The sequence below is a fragment of the Chanodichthys erythropterus genome, chromosome 16 (genome assembly GCF_024489055.1).
Source record: "Chanodichthys erythropterus isolate Z2021 chromosome 16, ASM2448905v1, whole genome shotgun sequence".
In the NCBI taxonomy this organism is placed as follows: Eukaryota; Metazoa; Chordata; class Actinopteri; order Cypriniformes; family Xenocyprididae; genus Chanodichthys; species Chanodichthys erythropterus.
The window spans coordinates 30,984,597-31,003,856 of record NC_090236.1 but is presented as its reverse complement, the minus strand read 5'-3'; the positions used below and the strand labels follow the sequence as shown (position 1 = coordinate 31,003,856).

The window sequence follows — 19,260 nt, the reverse complement described above, 5'->3', positions numbered from 1 at the left end:
ATTGCTCATTTTGAGATTTTTAGTGTATTTCATGTTTTGAGAAATGTTTTTTTAATGCAGTATAATATAGCACTATATCCTCAGAAAGAGAACAATGTAAAAATCTGATTGTGCATGAAGGCAGCTGTCATCATTATCACATTAAACGTGATTATTTTTATTGTGCTGGTATCAAATAAAATATACATTAAACACCTCTACAAAGGATCTATCTTATTTAAGGGTATACAACAATAGGTCTTATATACTTATTTCCTTTAGCACAACAACTGTTGTTTAATATACATGCAGAAATCCTCAACTGATTGACATCAGTGAAACTTAATGTTGCTTTACACAGATGAAATTTAATAAATATAAGCATTACAAACAGATCAAATAAATTGGACCAGAAATCACAAAAAAATAAATAAATAAAAAAATAAAATAAAAATAAGGGTATAAAGGCAGGGCTCATTCTGATTGTTCTTGGATAAGAGGACAAATTAGCTTAGTTCCCACAAAACTGTGTTGTTAAGCAGTGTGGGGTTTAAGGAAATATTGCCTATGGAAGATCAAACAGCTGAACCTGACTTTAATGTCAGTGTATGGGAATTTGCTTGCCATATAATGTGATTGCCTATATCAGAATCTAGACCATTGTGGCTGCTATATCCAAAATATTTTAATTTTATAATGCAAGTGGAGAACTAATTCCATTTTTTTTTTTTTTTTTGTGCAAGAATGGAAAATCATTATTCTAATTGGACAATTTTGTTGACCTTGAAATAAAAACATGCTACTGAACAATAAATATTTATTGATTTGTGTCTTTGAATTTTTTGCTTGGGTGTGCATGTTGGATGGGTTAACTGAATTGTTCATGGGAAACAAAGAAAATTCCACTCATTGTGTTCAATCCCAGAGTATTCCCAGCATCCTGCAGCTGAGCTCCCAAAGTTTCTCAGCCATTTCATCATCTCTAGCAGCTCTGGTGCATCTTGAAGGTCTGCAGTTGCTTTAGAAAATGGGTAAGGAATAAAGAGGAAAAACAAATTTAATTTGGGTTCCAGTCAATTCATATGTGATGAGGCCTCTGCAACTGTATTACCTGTAGTAACCACCACTCTCTGTGTCTAATTCTGGTTGTACTGCACAGTAGATGGTAGTTTGTGCTCCCTGCACTGGGGTCTTTGTGAAAGGTCTGACGACTTTCCACATTATTAGAAGCCCAAGATTCATATGTCTTTTAAGTTCTGTTCGCACAATTCCTGGATGGACTGCATATGCTGTGACACCTGTGTCTGAGGATAAAATGTAATGATCAAAAAGTACTCCAAAATTACCCTTTAATTTTCCCATTTATTTAATTATCCCTATTTTTAACAAACACTTACCCTTGAGTTTTTTGGCCAAGGAACGAGTGAAAAGGATGTTAGCCAATTTACTCTGACCATATGCCCTCCTACTGTGGTAATTCCTCTCACTGTTGATATCATCAAGTGCTATAGTGCCCCAACTATGAGCCATGGAGGAAAGGGTGATGATTCTTGAGGGGGCGGATCTCTTCAGCAGATCAATCAGCAGGAAGGTTAACAGGAAGTGACCTAAGTGACATCAATTATTTATTTACTTGTATATTACAAGTAATAGTGCAACAACATAATACATATAAGTCCGTAGCATTAAACATGCAGAAAGACAAGATTTTAAAGTTGGAACAAGACAGTTAGGATAATTGTTTAAGATAGCACTGAAGTGACACACTGCACTTGAATGAACAAGGAAAAACACTTTACCTAAGTGGTTGACACCAAACTGCATCTCAAAACCATCTGCTGTTTTAGAGTAGGGACACATCATGATCCCAGCATTGTTAATGAGTATGTGAAGTGCTCTCTCCTCTGGAAACAAGAGGAAAAAAAAGAGTTTTTTAATAATTATTTTGGTCTGCTGTAGTAGGCACACTGGTATACACTGGCACACAAATTTCAAATTTGTTAGATCAAATTGAGTGTAAAACTCTTATATTAATCACTTACCATTGTTGATAACCTCAGCAAATTCTCTTATTGACTTGGTGTCAGACAAGTCTAGTTTTCTGATCACTATGTTTTGGTTTCCTGATTCCTCCATTATCTCTTTCTGTGCTCTTTCTGCTTTTTCAATGTCTCTGCAAGCCATTATTATCCTGGTCCCTGTGGAACAACTCCAAAAACCATGACTTTTATCATTGGTTTCTTAGAAAGATACATTTGTGTACCATGCATTTCATGTTTTTTTTAGTTTGAGTTTCTAGAACCAGATTTACATAACAAAGAGAGAACACAAGAATAAGTTAAATGTGATACCGCGTTTTGCCAGGTCTCTTGTGGTTTCTTTTCCAATGCCAGTATTTGCTCCAGTGATAATGACTGTTTTGCCATCAAGTTGTGCATCAGATGACCACTGGCCACCGAAAAGTTCTCTGTGCAAATGCATCATACAGTAAATGTAATTTAAAGGGACGTTGCACAAATGTGAACTTCCTTTAAAGGGGTAGTTCACTCCAAAATGAAAATTCTATCATTTACTTACCCTCAAGTTGTTCCAAATTAATTTCTTTTTTCTGCTGAACACAAAAGAAGATATTCAGAAAAATTTTGGTATTTTTATTGGTTTCTTCAAATTATCTTCTTTTGTGCAGAAGAAAGAAATTCATACAGGTTTGGAACAACTTGAGGGTGAGTAAATGATGACAGATTTTTCATTTTTGGGTGAACTACAGCTTTAAGAATCACTTCTTAACAAGAGATACAACACATGCTGAATAAGAAGTAAATGACTCAATAAAAAAACAATAAAACACTATATAAACAGTGGCAGATCTATACTATCCAGTCTTAATGAGTTTGTACAATATATAATAACCTTTTGAAATATTTCTGAACTAACCAAAAATATGAATTACTGTAGCAGATTAAATAAAAGTCGTGATAGCAATTTACAGTACATGTTTCCTGTTATAAAGTTTTAGTTATGTCAATTGTATGTTTGCTTAAAAAGACAGAAATTATACACCTACCTTAGAGTGTATATGTTGGACATCTTGCTCAGTGCAAAGATTTTCTAAAGACAACACATGACTTCCCTCTGGAGTTGTTCACAGATACTGCACTGAGACTGCATTGTTTAGCGTGAGGCACAGTGCACTGGTTTGGATTAGAAATTGAACAGACTAATCCAGGGCTAATCAGTTTAAAACACTGATCTACTGTTAACTCAGCGTGAATGCATTCCTCACTGGATTCTGGGAACTTGCTGCATGTTTTGAACCTATTCATGTTGAATTTGAACAATTTAAAATATGCATTACCATTTAAAACAATTGACAGGTTATACATCAGTTGTGTGTAAATGATCAGTAGAATGGAGTACACAAAACAATTCATTTAGAAATATGAAATTACAAACAGCAGAGTGGGATTACATTCATTCTCTTGTAAAGGAATATATGCAATAGAAAGGGAACCGCATGTGTGCTCTCACAGACACACACACACACACACACACACACACACACACACACACACATAGCCACATGTATGTTGGTTTCGTTTTGTTTTAAATTCTAATTCCTGTTTCCTTTGTTCTCATTTTCCCACCACTATTTAGTTTCCATGGTGTCTACTAAATAGTTCACACCTGTTCCCTGTTCTGTTGATTAGCTTCCCTTGTGTATTTAAGGGCTGCACCCAAAAACTGAGAAATGCTGCTTAGTTACCACCATAGACTGTAAAAGGTTACCACCAAAGCTTGCTCTATTTTGCTGTAGATCATTAAACCATTATGCTGACTCAGAAGTCTGTCCAAAATCAGTTTCCTGGGGTGCCTTAGTGAGCAAACGCTGCCTGCGAAGTCATTGTCTGATATAGGGTAGCGTAGTTAGGGTAGTTAATGTTGTGTTAGAGTGTGTAGTGCTTGTTTTCACTCTGTGTTCATTAACCCTTTGAGCGGTACGGTCCCACATATGGGATTTTTATTTCAGTGCCCCTGGGCGTACGGTACCACATATGGGATTTCGAACGTTTAGCGACGTCACATAACTGCCAGATTCAAACTGTGCTTTCGCGCTCTGGCTGCGAGACGGACGCGCGCAGCTCTTGTCATATATCACAGCTATGCAGTGTTTTCAGCAACATAATGTTTCTTTTAAGGTTTCAGACATTTAAATATGCATAAGCACCATTAAAACAATACATTAAGAGTTTTATAAAATACACACTGATGTCCGACATCAGTGGAAGCAGCAATAACAAATATAATTTGCCGACATTTATTCATATCAGACACACATAATGGGCCTAAGTAACTATAAAGTTTACTCTATTATTTTTCCAGTTCACCAGCCACTTACTTGCATATATTTCGGGAGAAATTGATGAATTCACCTGCTGTAAATCCGACTGACAGGACTCTGTGAACTGCAGCGCAAACTAAGATGGCGGCGCCCATCTCGCATTATAGATCAAGATAAAGATCATTTATAAAGGTTTTAAAACGACAAAGCACACTCACACATATTTGAGAATCGGAATATCATATAGTTGATGACATGGTAAGCAATTTTGCGAATATTTTAAATATAAAAGGAAAAACTAAATAATAGCGATCCATCTGTCATACAGTGTTATTGTTGCTGCGTTCAGCGCTCGTGACACGCAAGACGCGTCGCCATGGAAACATTAAAGGCAAACGTTCTAAAATAAAAGTCGCCTTAAAAAAGCTCACTCTGGGGGGACAGTTAGAATATTTTAAACTCACGATCGAAAGGGTTAAAAGTCAGTTTAATCGTCTTCCAGCTCGAACTTCTGGATTGCTACAACTTTACATTTCACATACTGTATATACAGTTTTATATATATAAAAAAAAGCTGAGAAAATTGCATTTTTTGTCAAAGACTATGATGATCAAAACACAGATGGAGTAGATTGAGTCCATCAACAGCCCCATCACAGTCCTATAGCTTGTCCTGGGTCGACATTTCATTCAGTATAACGTTAGCCAGTTTTGATTTACATGCTGTTTAATTTGATGATCGCATTATTTTACATTTGCATAAGCAATCTTCTATCGTCGGTTCAGCTTGTTCTTTTCCTGTGTTTTGATCTGGAGATTCTGTACTCTTTCAGAAGATGTGTCATAGCGCCCCCTACCGTATATCAGTGAAAACAATGATAGCCTGAAAATTCAGTCAATGGCAGGGAAAGAGTTGGAGTAAATTCAGTACAAGTGGACTATACTCAGAATTAGGAACATATTTCTTTATAAATCAATATTTTCAAACAATGTAAGTTTATAATAAGACAGTTTGTAAAACTGCGAAAAAAGGTATTTAATATAGGCTAATCAAACAAAAGATTAAACACAACTACAAGCCAAGTATACATAGAATACTTAATTACATTTTTAATTATATCTCAGTCAAAAGATTGAATATAAGCCAAAAATAGACTTTTTTCTAGAAAAACATTGGAGTGTACCACCATTGGCCATACCACCATTATTATATTACCTTTTACTAGGATATTGCCAAAATAACATTGTCTCATGAGAATATACTGTTTACTTTCATGATCATCTTAGCTAGCAAAAGACAAGACAAAGATTAGACAAAATTATGGACCTCATCAATAAAAGACAAAGTTTTGTTGATCTCGCTGTAGTTTATATAGCAAAGTCTGGGGTGTTAACTGGATCAATGTGCATTAACATGACATTAATCACAGATGTGTATGACTACAGGAAAGAAGAACTTAAAAATAGGATAAGAGAGCAAGGAGAAACAAAGCAAAACTTCTTCCTAAGACAGTGAGAAAAATGGAGCAGGAAGACCAGATTGAGAAAGAAAACGTTACAATGTAAAAAGCTCTCTAACTTCCTCATTTGTGCCGTAGAGATTTGTAAATCTTTAATCTCTTCTGTGGCAAATAACAGTTGAGAGGTGTTTCCTGAAGGCTCTGGGGGCTGGCTGTTTGACACTGACAGAAGATTTACACATAAACTGACAAGCTGACATCATATTCATCTTCAGCTCTCTTGACACCTACAGTGAATGGATGAACCGTTTCTGTTACATCAAACTGTCTGTCTGCTCTTGCTGAAGGACTATTGATATTCAGTATATGATTGATACCAGGGTAAATGGGTAAGTATCTGTAATCGTTTTCTCGATGTTCTAAACTTTGTATCAGTAGAATTATTCAAAATAGTTGTGTTTCAGTATAATTTTGCAGAATAAACCAATTTTTTAAAATGAAAAACACATTAAAACAAAGGTTTTTGCGATTTAAGTCTGCTTTACAGATATAGATGCAGGTTGTCTTGACTAAAACTGTCAGTTACGCAGATTTTCTTCATCTTTTTCTCCTTTGCTTTCTTTGAAAGGTGTTTAGAAGCATTAAAAGGGAAGCGTTTTGAAACTTCTGCTTCTGCTAATATTACCTCATGTGAAAGACCCGTCAAGTTCAGCAATCTAGAAGATAGGACAGATCTTCAGGTCCTTTTTTTTTTTTTACCTTGACAGGTATGATATGAACAAGCTACTGCTAACATGCATTTCAAAATGTTGAGGGGGGAAGTGATAAACATTGATAAGAAGAAATGTGATGAATCTTGTCTAACCTATGTTTTTCAGGGCAAAAACATTTTACCAGGAAAAGAGTGAAAAAAGTGAGTTTATGTTATATTTCATCTTAAAACTAATAAAAATAATAATATAGACTATGTTTTGTAATATGTGTAGCATTTAATTTTTTATATAGGCTGCTAGTGCTGTCAATCGATTAAAAAAATTAACTAATTCTAAATCTCACATTTTTTTCTGTGATTAAGCACAATTAAAACAGTGGATTTTTATATTGTAATATTTTCACAGTTACTCTCCAAATGTAATGTAGAAACAACTTAAAGATAGTATATTTTATATAGCCTATTTGTTTAATGGCATCTTTTATGAATGAAGGTCAGTATCACTGATACTAATACAGCTACTGATGTTTCTATGAAATTGATTTTTTTTTTAAAACATTAGGCCTAATTATAGACGTTCAACATTACAGTATAACTGAAAGCTTTAAAAAATAACATAATTTAAGTGAAATTATAAATTAAATATAGCCTTATTAAAGCTACAATTTTCTCTGTTGCCTTTGTTCTTTGCTTAAAGGGTTAGTTCACCCAAAAATGAAAATAATGTCATTAATTACTCACCCTCATGCCGTTCCACACCCGTAAGACCTCCGTTCATCTTCGGAACACAAATTAAGATATTTTTGTTGAAATCCGATGGCTCCGTGAGACCTGCATATAGGGAGCAATGACATTTCCTCTCTCAAGATCCATAAAGGTACTAAAAACATATTTAAATCAGTTCATGCGAGTACAGTGGTTCAATATTAATATTATAAAGCGACGAGAATATTTTTGGTGCGATTAATGACAGATATCAAAGCAACGGGTTAATTGGGCTGCTGTGACTTTAAGAACTGTCGCTGCCGAACATGACGCGCGTGTCATTTTCTCACAACTTTTCATGTTAATTTAAGACGCTATTTAACTGAATTAAGACTGCTCTTATGAAGATACTCGAAAAAATGCCACAAATTGCCACAATTCTGTGTGTTATTGTTTGGTCAAGCACGAAAGAAAACTCCATACTGGTGCTCGTCTTTCTGTGCGCACGAATGGTTTTATTACGAAACGAAATTATGACGGAAAAAACGGATGCTGCGTTAAATATTTTTAACGCATTAATCTGAAAAAAAAAAATGCGTTAATGCGTTAATTTTGACAGCCCTAATATAGCCTTGTGATCGGCAAGATTTTTTAATGTGTGTTTCACCAAAGCTGCATTTATTTGATCAAAAATACAGTAAAAACCGGAATATTGTGAAATATTATTACAATTTAATATAACTGTTTTCTATTTGAATGTATTTTAAAATGTAATTTATTGCTGTGGTGGCAAAGCTGAATTTTCAGCATCATTTCAGCATCAGTGTCACGTGACCCTTCAGAAATCATTGATTTGTTAAACATTTATTCTTATTATCAATGTTGATTATTTGATAAATAGAAAGTTCAAAAGAACAAAATTGATCTGAAATAGAAAGCTTTTACTTTTTACTGTCTTTACTGTCACTTTTGTTTATTCAATTTAATGTATCCTTGCTAAATAAATGTATTTATTTCTTAAAAAAAAAAAAAAAAAACGTACTTACTTACTGACTTTTGTTTTAAAAGCATTAACAAATCTTGCCGATCCCAAACTTTTGAACGGTAGTGATTATTTACTTTTTTAAAGCAAGTAAAACCAACAATGTCTTCTTTTTTCAAAGCACAGAGTCAGGCATGATGATGAACAACATCACAAACCACACTGGCATGCCAGAGGACTTCAGAATTTCTCTTCTGGTCTTATACTCATTCATCTTACTTGGTGGAACTCTTAATGTTTTACTAATGTCCTGTATGCTACAGCGCCAAAAAGGACTCTCTTTCACCAAAGTATCTGTGATAAACCTCATAGCAGTGCACTCCATTTTCCTTCTCACGGTGCCCTTTCGCATTTACTATTATGCTTTTGATGAAAGCTGGATTCTGGGCTTGTATTTCTGCAAAATTGTCAGTGTTATGATTCACGCCCACATGTATCTTGCATTCATCTTTTATGTCTTTCTTCTTATTGCGCGTTATGTGGAGCACTCTGATCGGCAGCACAAGCTACAGTTTCATCGTGTCCTTCACGCCACGATTGCAAGTACAGCCGTCTGGTTGGTCATATTCGGCTCTATGTTCCCAGCAACTATGGCTAACTATGGAAAAACACAGAATGATTCCACACAGTGCTTTCATTTCGGTGAGGCTCTCAAAAGCCCTGCTGTGAAGGTGTTAAACCATACTATTTGCATAGTAGTGATGCTGATTTGGACTGTACTGGTATTTTTCCAAATGTATTTCCTGCTAAAGGAAATTAAGAAACATGGAAAGGCCACATGTCAACGTCAAGAGTTCTGGGCTCAATTGAAAAACGTTGTTTTCCTGTCTATTATGTTTTTTTGTTTTGTGTCCTATCAAGGATTCAGAATATATTTTGTGATTGATTATGGGAAGACTGAAAAAATTTCTCATATAAATGAAGTATTTCTTGCTGTCACTGCTTTCAGCTGCTTTGATATGATTGTTTTTGTTGCTAGAGATATATGCAAACGTAAAAATTCAAGGAGATGGTTTTGCTGTTTATAACAACTATGTTGACTTTATTTTGTTTCTGTATTGTTTTTGATATAGGGAATTGATTTGCATTTTATTTTCTTTGTTTTTGACGCTTCTGTGCCTTATAAGCTTAAAACAATTGTCTTGCAAGACAGAATGTTTGGGAAATAAACTCATTTATTAAAAAAAAATAAACTCATATATACATACATTTTACGGATTTCAATTTTTTCATCTTTTGAAATGAAATAGATAGTCAGGTATTATATTCCGTTTGTGAAGTGATGTTAAATTGTGCAGTTTTTGCAGTAAAAGATTTTTTCTAACATTTTTTTTAGTAAAAGTTTAATTTTGATTGTTTTGATTTTTAAAATAAATTTTTGTGACTTAATTAATATCAGTTCCTTCATGAACATCAGTCTGGGAAACCCTGACGTAGTGTAATATTTAATGCACTTCATGTTGTTGATAAAGAATGGAATGTATTTTTTTTTTATTTCTCTTTATATGTTATATACTGTAAATATAACATATACGTCTTGTCACAAATTGTTATGTATGCAAATTGTATGATATCCAAGGTACACATTTCTAGTAATTGTGCATTCTCATATAGTATTTTCAGAAAGTTTTACAATATTTTTTGTTGCTATACTGAAACACAATAATAAATAATTTAATAAGAAGGGTTATATTGACCTATTACATTTTTTTTATATCTACCTCGTAAATATAGTTTTTGCTATTTTTAAAAAAAAGTTTTCACAGGTTACAATTTTAACAATATTTGAAGTGTAATTTATAAGATTTGTTGTCAAGTTCATCATACTGATTCATTAGTTTGAATATACATTGAACCAAAAACTATCGTAACATTTTAACTGATAATTCCATATACTTTATTTGTGACAAAACATCCCATGTTTCGGTCATGACTGCACATTTTCGGTAGTAACAGTAATGTGTTGTTAGCCACCACATCACAATACAGAATTTTAACTTGCATACTAAAACACTACTAAAACGTAAAGGAATACTTCCTGATCAAAAATGTAGGGGTGTAGTTAAAATCACTTTTTTCCACATAAAGTTTCATGATTTAAAAATAAAATATAAAATAAATATTATTTTTAACTTCACAAATCAAAAATATATTTTTAAAAACAACAATAGAAAAAATTGCAAAAAAAAAAATTTCAAATCATTTTGAAATTATCAGTTGAAATTAAGGGGTTATGGTTTGGAACAGCCAACTCCCAATTCAAAGTACCCAAATAAATGATGATTTTATATATATTAAGCTTACTGATATTTTAAATATTATTGTGGGATTCAGTAGATAATAGATGGATCTTAGTAAAAATCTAACATTTGAATACTTAAATGCTTATTAAATGTGTTTTTTGGTTGTGGGACAGCAGTTTGCACCAATTCTGTAGAATGTCCCATATATTACTTTACATATATCTATGTCGCATGAAGCAAAATGCACGTATGTTTAGTTTTCTAGGGAATGTTTTCTTTGTACTTGTGAAGAACTTGAGAGATAAGGTGTGGGTGTGAGTTCCTCATAACATTAATAGTTCTAACCATAAAGTTTACAACAGGCCCATCACTGTTTGGTGTATGTCACGGCTTTAATGTGTCACACAAAGACAGCCGTTTAAATAATAAAATAACACCATGAAATAAGTCAAAGCAATACAAATACAGCGCACGACACTGACAGTATGTGTGTTGGGAATAGGGATGACAGAGTTCAACAACTGTGACGTTCATTCTCATTTCTGCAAAGAAAGAATTCGTTTTTGTATTTTAGCACCCTCTAGAGGTCGTTGAAATACTTGCATGAGTGTTCTTCTAACTACATCCTCAATCGACTTTTGAAAACTTCTGGGTTAATTATATTTCAGAACTGCGTGTAGCCTGACGTTAGGATATTAAACACTTCTTCTTCCTCTTACTTTAAAGGTGTTCCTTTTATGGTGAACACATTCCTACTGGCTATTCTTTCTGACAGACAAGTTCTATATTTATTTGTAAGTTAGTAAGCCCTATTTTATGAAAAACAAATAAATGACACACACCCATAGCACCCACACCCGTGACACCCATGGTTGGCGACTGAAAATTACATCTCTGCACTAGTATGGTGAACACTTGGCAAACCCAGAAGCCACAACTATGACTAATTATATACTCACTGTCATACCATAAAAACATTATCATGTGGGACCGATCAGCACACACCATAAACTGCAAAACACAGAGCTAACATGGTCTCTCTAAGTTGACACCTTGGCTAGAGGTCAACGAAAATACATTGTCTTCTCATTAAAAAAAAACAAAACAAAAAAAAAAAAAACGCGCTACATAACGTGAGTTAATGTAAAACAAACCTAATCACATTATATTGCTATAGTGATTTTTTAAGGTATGCAGAAAATGTTTGTGCTCCCTGCTAGCCTCCCACTGAAATAACTGTCCTGAGATATTGCCCTGGAAACAGAAAAATAAAAATGCTTAAAGGGTTAGTTCACCCAAAAAATGAAAATTCTGTCATTTATTACTTACCCTCATGCCGTTCTACACCCGTAAGACCTTCGTTAATGTTCAGATCACAAATTAAGATTTTTTAGTTGAAATCCGATAGAAAAAAACTAAATAACGACGTATATAGTGATGGCCGATTTCAAAACAATACTTCAGGAAGCATCGGAGCACAGATGAATCAGTGTGTCGAATCTGCTGTTCGGAGCGCCAAAGTCACGTGATTTTAGCCGTTGGCAGTTTGATACGCGATCTGAATCATGATTCGACACACTGATTCATTTATGATCCGATGCTTCATGAAGCATTGTTTTGAAATCGGCCATCACTAAATAAGTCGTTATTTTGTTTTTTTGGCGCTCCAAAAATATTCTTGTCGCTTTATAATATTAATATTGAACCACTGTACTCACATGAACCGATTTAAATATGTTTTTAGTACATTAATGGATCTTGAGAGAGGAAGTGTCCATTGCTCCCTATATGGAGGCCTCATGGAGCTATCGGATTTCAACTAAAATATCTTAGATTGTGTTCTGAAGATTAACGAAGGTCTTACTGGTGTGGAACAGCATGAGGGTAAGTAATAAATGAATAGAATTTCCATTTTTGGGTGAACTAACGTTAACCCTTTAACGTTTCAAAGGGGGAAAAAATTAAGTAGATCAATAGCTTCAGTACCCTGCATTTATTGTATTTTTATTTTTTAATTCCATTTTACCTTAAACTATACATTTACAAGGTCTCATTGTAAAGTGTACACAGTTACTAAGCACCGTAGCCTATCAATTTTGCTGGAAAGGGTTAGTTCACCCAAAAATGAAAATAATGTCATTTATTACTCACCCTCATGCCGTTCCACACCCGTAAGACCTTCATTAATCTTCGGAACACAAATTAAGATATTTTTGTTGAAATCCGATGGCTCAGTGAGGCCTGCATAGCCAGCAATGACATTTCCTCTGTCAAGATCCATAAAGGTACTAAAAACATATTTAAATCAGTTCATGTGAGTTCAATATTAATATTATAAAGCGAATATTTTTTGTGCACCAAAAAAACAAAATAATGACTTATATAGTGATGGCCGATTTAAAAAAACTGCTTCATGAAGCTTCGGAGCATTATGATTCAGCGCGTTGAATCATGATTCGGATCGCGTGTCAAACCGCCAAACTGCTGAAATCACGTGACTTTGGCGCTCCGAACCGCTGATTCGACATTCTGATTCATTTATGCTCCGAAGCTTCATGAAGCATTGTTTTGAAATCGGCCATCACTAAATAAGTCGTTCTTTTGTTTTTTTGCCGCTCCAAAAAAATTCTCGTCACTTTATAATATTAATATTGAACCACTGTACTCACATGAACTGATTTAAATATGTTTTTAGTACATTAATGGATCTTGAGAGGGGAAATGTCATTGCTGGCTAGGCCTCACGGAGCCATCGGATTTCAACAAAAATATCTTAATTTGCGTTCCGAAGATTAACGAAGGACTTACGGGTGTGTGGAATGACATGAGGGTGAGTAATAATTGACATTATTTTCATTTTTAGGTGAACTAACCCTTTAAGACCAGTTTTGCTTATTATTACATTATCATCTCTTTGAATCAACAATGGTTGGTCACCCATAGACATAGGCGTACATACGTCTATGTATAGCCTACTGTAGTGAGCTAAATGAAGGAATGTGCTTGCAATTTTAAAACGCAAACAACATGGAAAAGAGTGCAGGGTGTCTAGACGTGTTTTCAGAAGTTGAACATTTAACTTGACACTGCGTTTTAAAACGTGGCACGAGAAACTGAAAAAGCAGACGAGATGCAGTGGTCAAAGACGTCTATTTAATGCATTAATGTTCAGATCGAAAAAAAAAACATTTTCTCTTTATTTTTTTCATGAACACTAGGCTAGCTAAGGTGAACATGTGCAAGAATTTATATTAAAATCTTTATTATTTGACGTTTATAACGTGAGTGAATATTTAGGGGTTCAAGCGCGTAGGCTAGCGCTGAAACCCTATTGTAATTGTTAACTTTTCCAAGGATCAGCATTCTCCCCTAAAAGTGATTGGGTAGACCAAACCGTAAGTTGTAGAGACTTGAACATTTGAGGGCTGGTAGTATTCATACCACTTACAATGTCACCAAGGCTCGCCCTGATCGGCCTGACGGGGGCGCTACAGCAGTCAAAAGTACAAAATGGCTCATAATTCCTGAACTGTTAAGCCTAGGCTCAATTGTCTTATATCGTTGGAATCATTGGCTTAAGATGTCTTGGATTTGCTTGTCACGAAATTTTCGGATATTTTGGGTTTTTTGAAAAACCTACTTTTGCGAAATTGTCCTAGGTTTTTGACTCGACTGGAACCAAACCAGTGCAGAAATGTTCTCTTGAGTCTGAATATCATTATAAAAAAAAAGTTTAAATTTTGATTCACGGTCACTAAGGGGCGCCAAAATGAACGATGAGGGCGGCGCCACTTTTACTAAAATGGCTATAACTCAAGAATGAAATGAGATATTTGCACCAAACTCGGCACATGTATGTAGGAGCTCAATCTTTGGTCAAGATAAAAAAAAAGCGTTGATTGGAGGTGGCGCAATAACTTGAAAACGTATAACTATGCAACCGTTAGTCCGATCGACTTGAAATTTGGCATGCAGTGTCTTGGTCCAAGGGGACATGACAGTCTATGAGGACATTGGCGTATCTCAAAAAACATGGCCGCCATCGGCCAATGAAATTTGAGCACTTATTAGACAAGGTTAACGGAGGCCAATCGGAACGAAACTCGGTGGGCATGTTCGACTCATGGTCCTAGAGGGCTGTAAGAATTTTGAAAGAAATTGGCCACTAGTTGAAGCCAACGAGTTTTACGCCTCTGTAATCATGTGCGGTTTAACAGATCCACACAATATGCATATCATTTCATAGATCTCCTCATTCTGAACAACTTTGCTCAAAGCTGTCAATCGAATCATTCATTAATTATTAGCGAATATGTAAAAAACCTACTTTTGAGAACTAGTCCTAGGTTTTTCGCCCGATCTGAACAAAACCAGTGCAGAACAATTCTCTGGACTCTCTAGATAAATAATTATCAAAAAAAGTTTACTTTACCCTTTGGGTCACCATAACAGGGTCATTTAAAAAAAAATGGGAGTGGCAAAATATACTCAAAAGCTTATAAATCTTAAATGAAAACTCAGAACTTCACAAAATTAAGTGAGCACATGCAGCATATGACTCTAAAGAATCATGTCAACTTTTATGGAGATCGGACCATAGGTGGCGCTATAACTGTTAAAAAGCTTTAAAAACATGTATTTTTAATGGTTTTGGCTGAAAATGTATATAACTTTGGGTGTGGTCGACTTATTTTCATTGGAGTCACATCCTTAGACTCCTGAAACCTTGCTGAGTCTAACGATACCAGACTTGCCAGGTTTCGGCTTATGGTTTGTGCAACATAGTGATTTAGTACTTAAAGCAGAACTAAGTAACTTTTTTTACCTTCATAAATAGTTTTCTAAGTCCTTACGATGGTTAATTGACTAATCGAGCATTAACCCCCTCTGGCACATCTACGCCAGAATACAGCACTTGCAAGTTGAGCTGCACCGACCTGAAACAATCTCGCCTCATGTTCACGTTTCCTATAACACTAGATATACCTGTACATCAGAACAAGAATGGCATCTACGCTAATATCTGTCTCTCTGCTTATCCTGAGGTTTGCCGGGTGCTGGATCCAGGCCGTATCCAGGTCAGATGGAGAACCTGCGTCTGGACCTGACTACAACGTAGCCCATGATCCCCGTATCCGCTTACATATATTTATATATAATCGATTTTTAATCTCTATAATAAAAATGTACAATTCAGATTTTGATCTCCATATACATTTACATATATATATCTTCCAAGGGGTTTTTTCCCTCCTAGGACTTTTTTCCCAGTGCTAGCATGCTGGGTTTTTCTCCTAGGGGGTTTTTTCCACCCCTGGAAGTCAGCCGACATTGGCTTAATGTAGCACCATCTTGTATATGTTACATATTACCACGCTTGTTTGTACAGTTTTAACCACTTCCCTTTTTTTTTTTTTTTTTTTTTTTGTGTGCTTCTAATATGTAAAGCTGCTTTGAAACGATTACCAATTGTAAAAGCGCTATATAAATAAATTTGACTTGACTTGACGTTCACGCGAGAGTGACAAAATGCTTTACGAAAATTAAAAAACAATGTATAAATTACCCACCTCCATCGAGATTTCTTGTACTGTATTTGCAAATTACCCACCTCCTCTTTCTTGTACTGTATTTGCAAAACTACTGCGCTGGTGAGCATTGTAGTCGTTGTAGTCCAGAGCTGCGCTTGGAGTATTTACGGCAGTATGATTCACTGAAGGAACCTGTAGGGGGAGCTTTGCCAATCTTACTGAGTTCCGCTTTAAAAATCTTTTGCAAATATTTTCGAAACCGTTAGTCCGATCGAGACGAAACCAGCGTAGGAGACACAAAACCTAAGTTGGTTAACTACATGTTAATGCCCAAATGTCAAAATTTTGACAGGAAGTGGCAAAAAATCCAATCAAAGTCGCTCATGAGTCATTTTTTATGCTCTCATATATATAAGTATCTATAACTTCAAAACGAAATGAGATATTTTCACCAAAATTAACACGCATATGTATGGGCACACTCTGAGGACACCCCCAAAAAAGTGGCAGACATCGAGCAATAGATGGTGCTATAACTGTCAAAAAATCTTACTAAATTGCCTGTATTGGCTTTAAATGGCATCTATGATATAAGTGCTTACATGCTTGCTAAATAAAATAAAATACCTTTTCATGTGCTTAAAGGCCTTAAATGCTTGAACCCTGGTAAATGCTGCTTGCAGCTTTAATTTTCTTTGTACTTTTCTTACAAAAATGCATCACTTCACTTCAAAAGGCCTTTATTAACCCCTTGGAGCTGTATGGCGCTTTGCAGACAACTTTGGAGAGCACTCTGAAGGGAGGGTGGGATCTCATGCTTTCAAAGCTAGCTTGCTATTGCTAGCCTCTCTGAAACTGCCTACCCTACCTTTAACTAATAATGTCACATTTTATTGCCCACTCAGTTTAACACCCTTAACTGAAATGTTTTGAAATGTGTTGTAAAACATTATTTTGTAACAATAAGCGATGGGAAATTAATTTAAGTTTGACTAGGCTATTTACTTTCTTTTTTTTTTTTTTTTTTTCTTTTTTTTTAAAGTTGATTTATTCCAGCTTAATGCTGTAACTAATTGAGATACAATTTATTTTGGGCCATTTAAATGCTTCTTTATGAATACAATTAGCTTTATTGTTGCTAGTTTTGTAGTGTGAAATACTTTTAAAGTTTAGATTTACTGTAGTTTACCATCTTTAAATTCGGTCTATACCTTTGGATATACTTTTTTTGTCAAAAAAAAAAAAAAAAAAGATGCTGTGAGAGGATAAAACACAAGCTAGTTTGGATTATGACTATGATTATGATTCTGACTGTATCAAAAACCAAGAAACATTCATACTAAAATGACGAATTGTAATGGAATGGGAGCTAATTGTGAGTAAGGAATTAAATCTCTGCCTTTTCATCCTCTAATCTTCCACTTAATGCCACTGGAGTGAATGAACGCCTGTGTCCACTTCTCCAGAGCGGAAGTACCCCGTCCAGACATGCTGTCTCTCTGTATGTTGCTTTGGCTGATAGCTGGCAGAAATGGGATTAACAGTGTTTTCATACAATGGTGCCTCTCACATGACATCATGCTGACATTTTACTCTGCACTGAGACAAAGGCAGTAGCGATCTAAACAGATCAAACAGAAAATGTCCTTTATCTGATTGTCCATTACCTCCATTAACTCCCCACACCTGAAAAGACAAGTGATCATCCAATCACAAATCATTTCTTTTACAAATATGTTAGTCCACATCTAACAAAACATTTTTTAAAAAGTCTCTTAAAAGCAAAAACAAATGTGCGGACATTAGCCTCAGAAGGCATGTCCACTGACTGCCCATATTCTTTGAAATGACAGTGTGAAGGATATTGCACACAAAACTAAAAAGCTCTTCTCGGCCTGGCAAGCTCTAATCTGATTGGCTGACTTTACGCAGCTTTCAGGAATAATGGAGACTTTTTTTCAGTCTGCCTGGAAACCAGGACATATTTACAAGAAATAATAAGCTTTTTTGAGGAGGAACTAATAACTATAATTGCTAGTTTTTTAGACTAATAGCTCTGTATAGGCCTATTCTACTTTTTATAGGCTATCTGTGAAAAAAAAAATCTGTATTAATTGTGGTTGGACACAGGCATTTTAGAGTATTTTTTCTGTTGAAATACTTGAATAAATCGTATAAAGATATTTAGCCTGTTATATAAAGCCATAGTTGCCAACTTGTAAGTTGCACGTATCTTTCTGACGCTCTGTCTGGCGTTCAAACGGGAGCGTCGATGTGCAATTTCACACGTGACCGCGAGATGTCGCTGTGGGACGCGTCGTCATCACTGCAGCAAGGTGCTTGTATGGGGATGGTCCAGCAGGGAAGAGGAGGAGAGAGAGAGGGAGAAAGCAGGCGCTGCTGCTGTCTGTGGCTGGCTACCCACCGCAGTTTTCCGGTCTCCTTCTATCCACACGATTTTCCTTGGATACCTAGCGGATGCTATCCTTTCCTCGGCACACCAGCATCTCTCCTGCTTTCAATGCCATTCGTTGGGAATGATTTCCGTGTGTCGCTCGCTGTGAATTGTCGGCATTAATCGGGGAGGGGAAGCGAGAAGAGCGTTGTTCCTCTGGACATTATTCGGTAAGCGCAATGTCATTCCAGTTGCATTTCCAGCTGTCACATTCCCCACCTACAACCACGATATCTGCCAAGAAAAAGCTCGAAACAGTTGCGAACCCCCCGGTACGCGTATTAACAGCGCATGTTATGTGTTTATTAGCATGTGGGTGTCGCCGAGTTTGTGTTTAGTGGTTTTTATCGCATTTAATGCTCGTATTCACAGCGCTATAAGCGCAGGCTGGGAACTGAAAATGGAATCCATTAGAGCATCATTCTCCATCCAAGACGGATGGGAGGGGGAGCGAGAGCACAGAAAACCTATTACTTTCCTATTGACCTAAATTTCAATGATGTATTTATAAGATTACACTAGTCCACGGATATGACCGCTGCTTCTTTGTGTAGTTTTACAGCATGTTCTCGCAAAGCGTTATGAAAACCCAACTGTCAATGCCTTTTTCTCGTGAAGCACCGTTTTCATTTGTGTCCATTCATTTGTGAATTTCTTGATTTACTAGCTCATTTCTTTCTAGCATTACTGCTGAAAATTAGCATTTTTGACCGTCTAACACTGACAAATCCTTTATAAAATATTGTTTAAATAGATTTTGTGTATGAAAGATGAATACAACCTATTAGTTTAGG

At 35.5% G+C, this 19,260-nt stretch overlaps 2 protein-coding genes across 3 annotated transcripts; one reads left to right on the top strand and one right to left on the bottom strand.

Annotated features, from left to right (window-relative positions):
* Window positions 1-114: 114 nt before the first annotated feature.
* si:dkey-94e7.2 (uncharacterized protein LOC100141353 homolog) lies at window positions 115-3,207 on the bottom strand. Its single transcript, XM_067363349.1, has 7 exons — window positions 3,044-3,207; window positions 2,331-2,446; window positions 2,022-2,177; window positions 1,779-1,883; window positions 1,377-1,586; window positions 1,091-1,283; window positions 115-997 (listed from the first exon to the last, which is right to left on the bottom strand). The coding sequence occupies exons 1-7, from the start codon at window positions 3,064-3,066 to the stop codon at window positions 895-897; spliced, it is 906 nt and encodes a 301-aa protein (XP_067219450.1). The 5' UTR covers window positions 3,067-3,207; the 3' UTR covers window positions 115-894.
* Window positions 3,208-5,893: 2,686 nt separating this feature from the next.
* Window positions 5,894-9,912, top strand: LOC137003256 (probable G-protein coupled receptor 141). Of its 2 annotated transcripts, none has more exons than XM_067363348.1 (4): window positions 5,894-6,167; window positions 6,407-6,545; window positions 6,657-6,691; window positions 8,359-9,912. In XM_067363348.1, exon 4 carries the CDS (start codon window positions 8,372-8,374, stop codon window positions 9,263-9,265), a length of 894 nt encoding a protein of 297 aa, XP_067219449.1. In that variant the 5' UTR covers window positions 5,894-6,167; window positions 6,407-6,545; window positions 6,657-6,691; window positions 8,359-8,371; the 3' UTR covers window positions 9,266-9,912. The 2 variants fall into 2 exon arrangements, with proteins under 2 accessions (XP_067219449.1, XP_067219448.1); XM_067363347.1 differs by having other exon boundaries at window positions 5,895-6,167; window positions 8,364-9,912.
* The last annotated feature ends 9,348 nt before the right edge of the window (window positions 9,913-19,260 follow it).

Coding starts and splice junctions, on each gene's coding strand:
- si:dkey-94e7.2 (XM_067363349.1), bottom strand. CDS start 3,066: ATGTCCAACATATACACTCTAAG. Junction 1,884..2,021: donor TGCTGAGGTTATCAACAATG/GTAAGTGATTAA, acceptor TCTTGTTTCCAG/AGGAGAGAGCACTTCACATA. Junction 1,284..1,376: donor CTTGGCCAAAAAACTCAAGG/GTAAGTGTTTGT, acceptor TTTTATCCTCAG/ACACAGGTGTCACAGCATAT.
- LOC137003256 (XM_067363348.1), top strand. CDS start 8,372: ATGATGATGAACAACATCACAAACCACACTGGCATGCCAGAGGACTTC.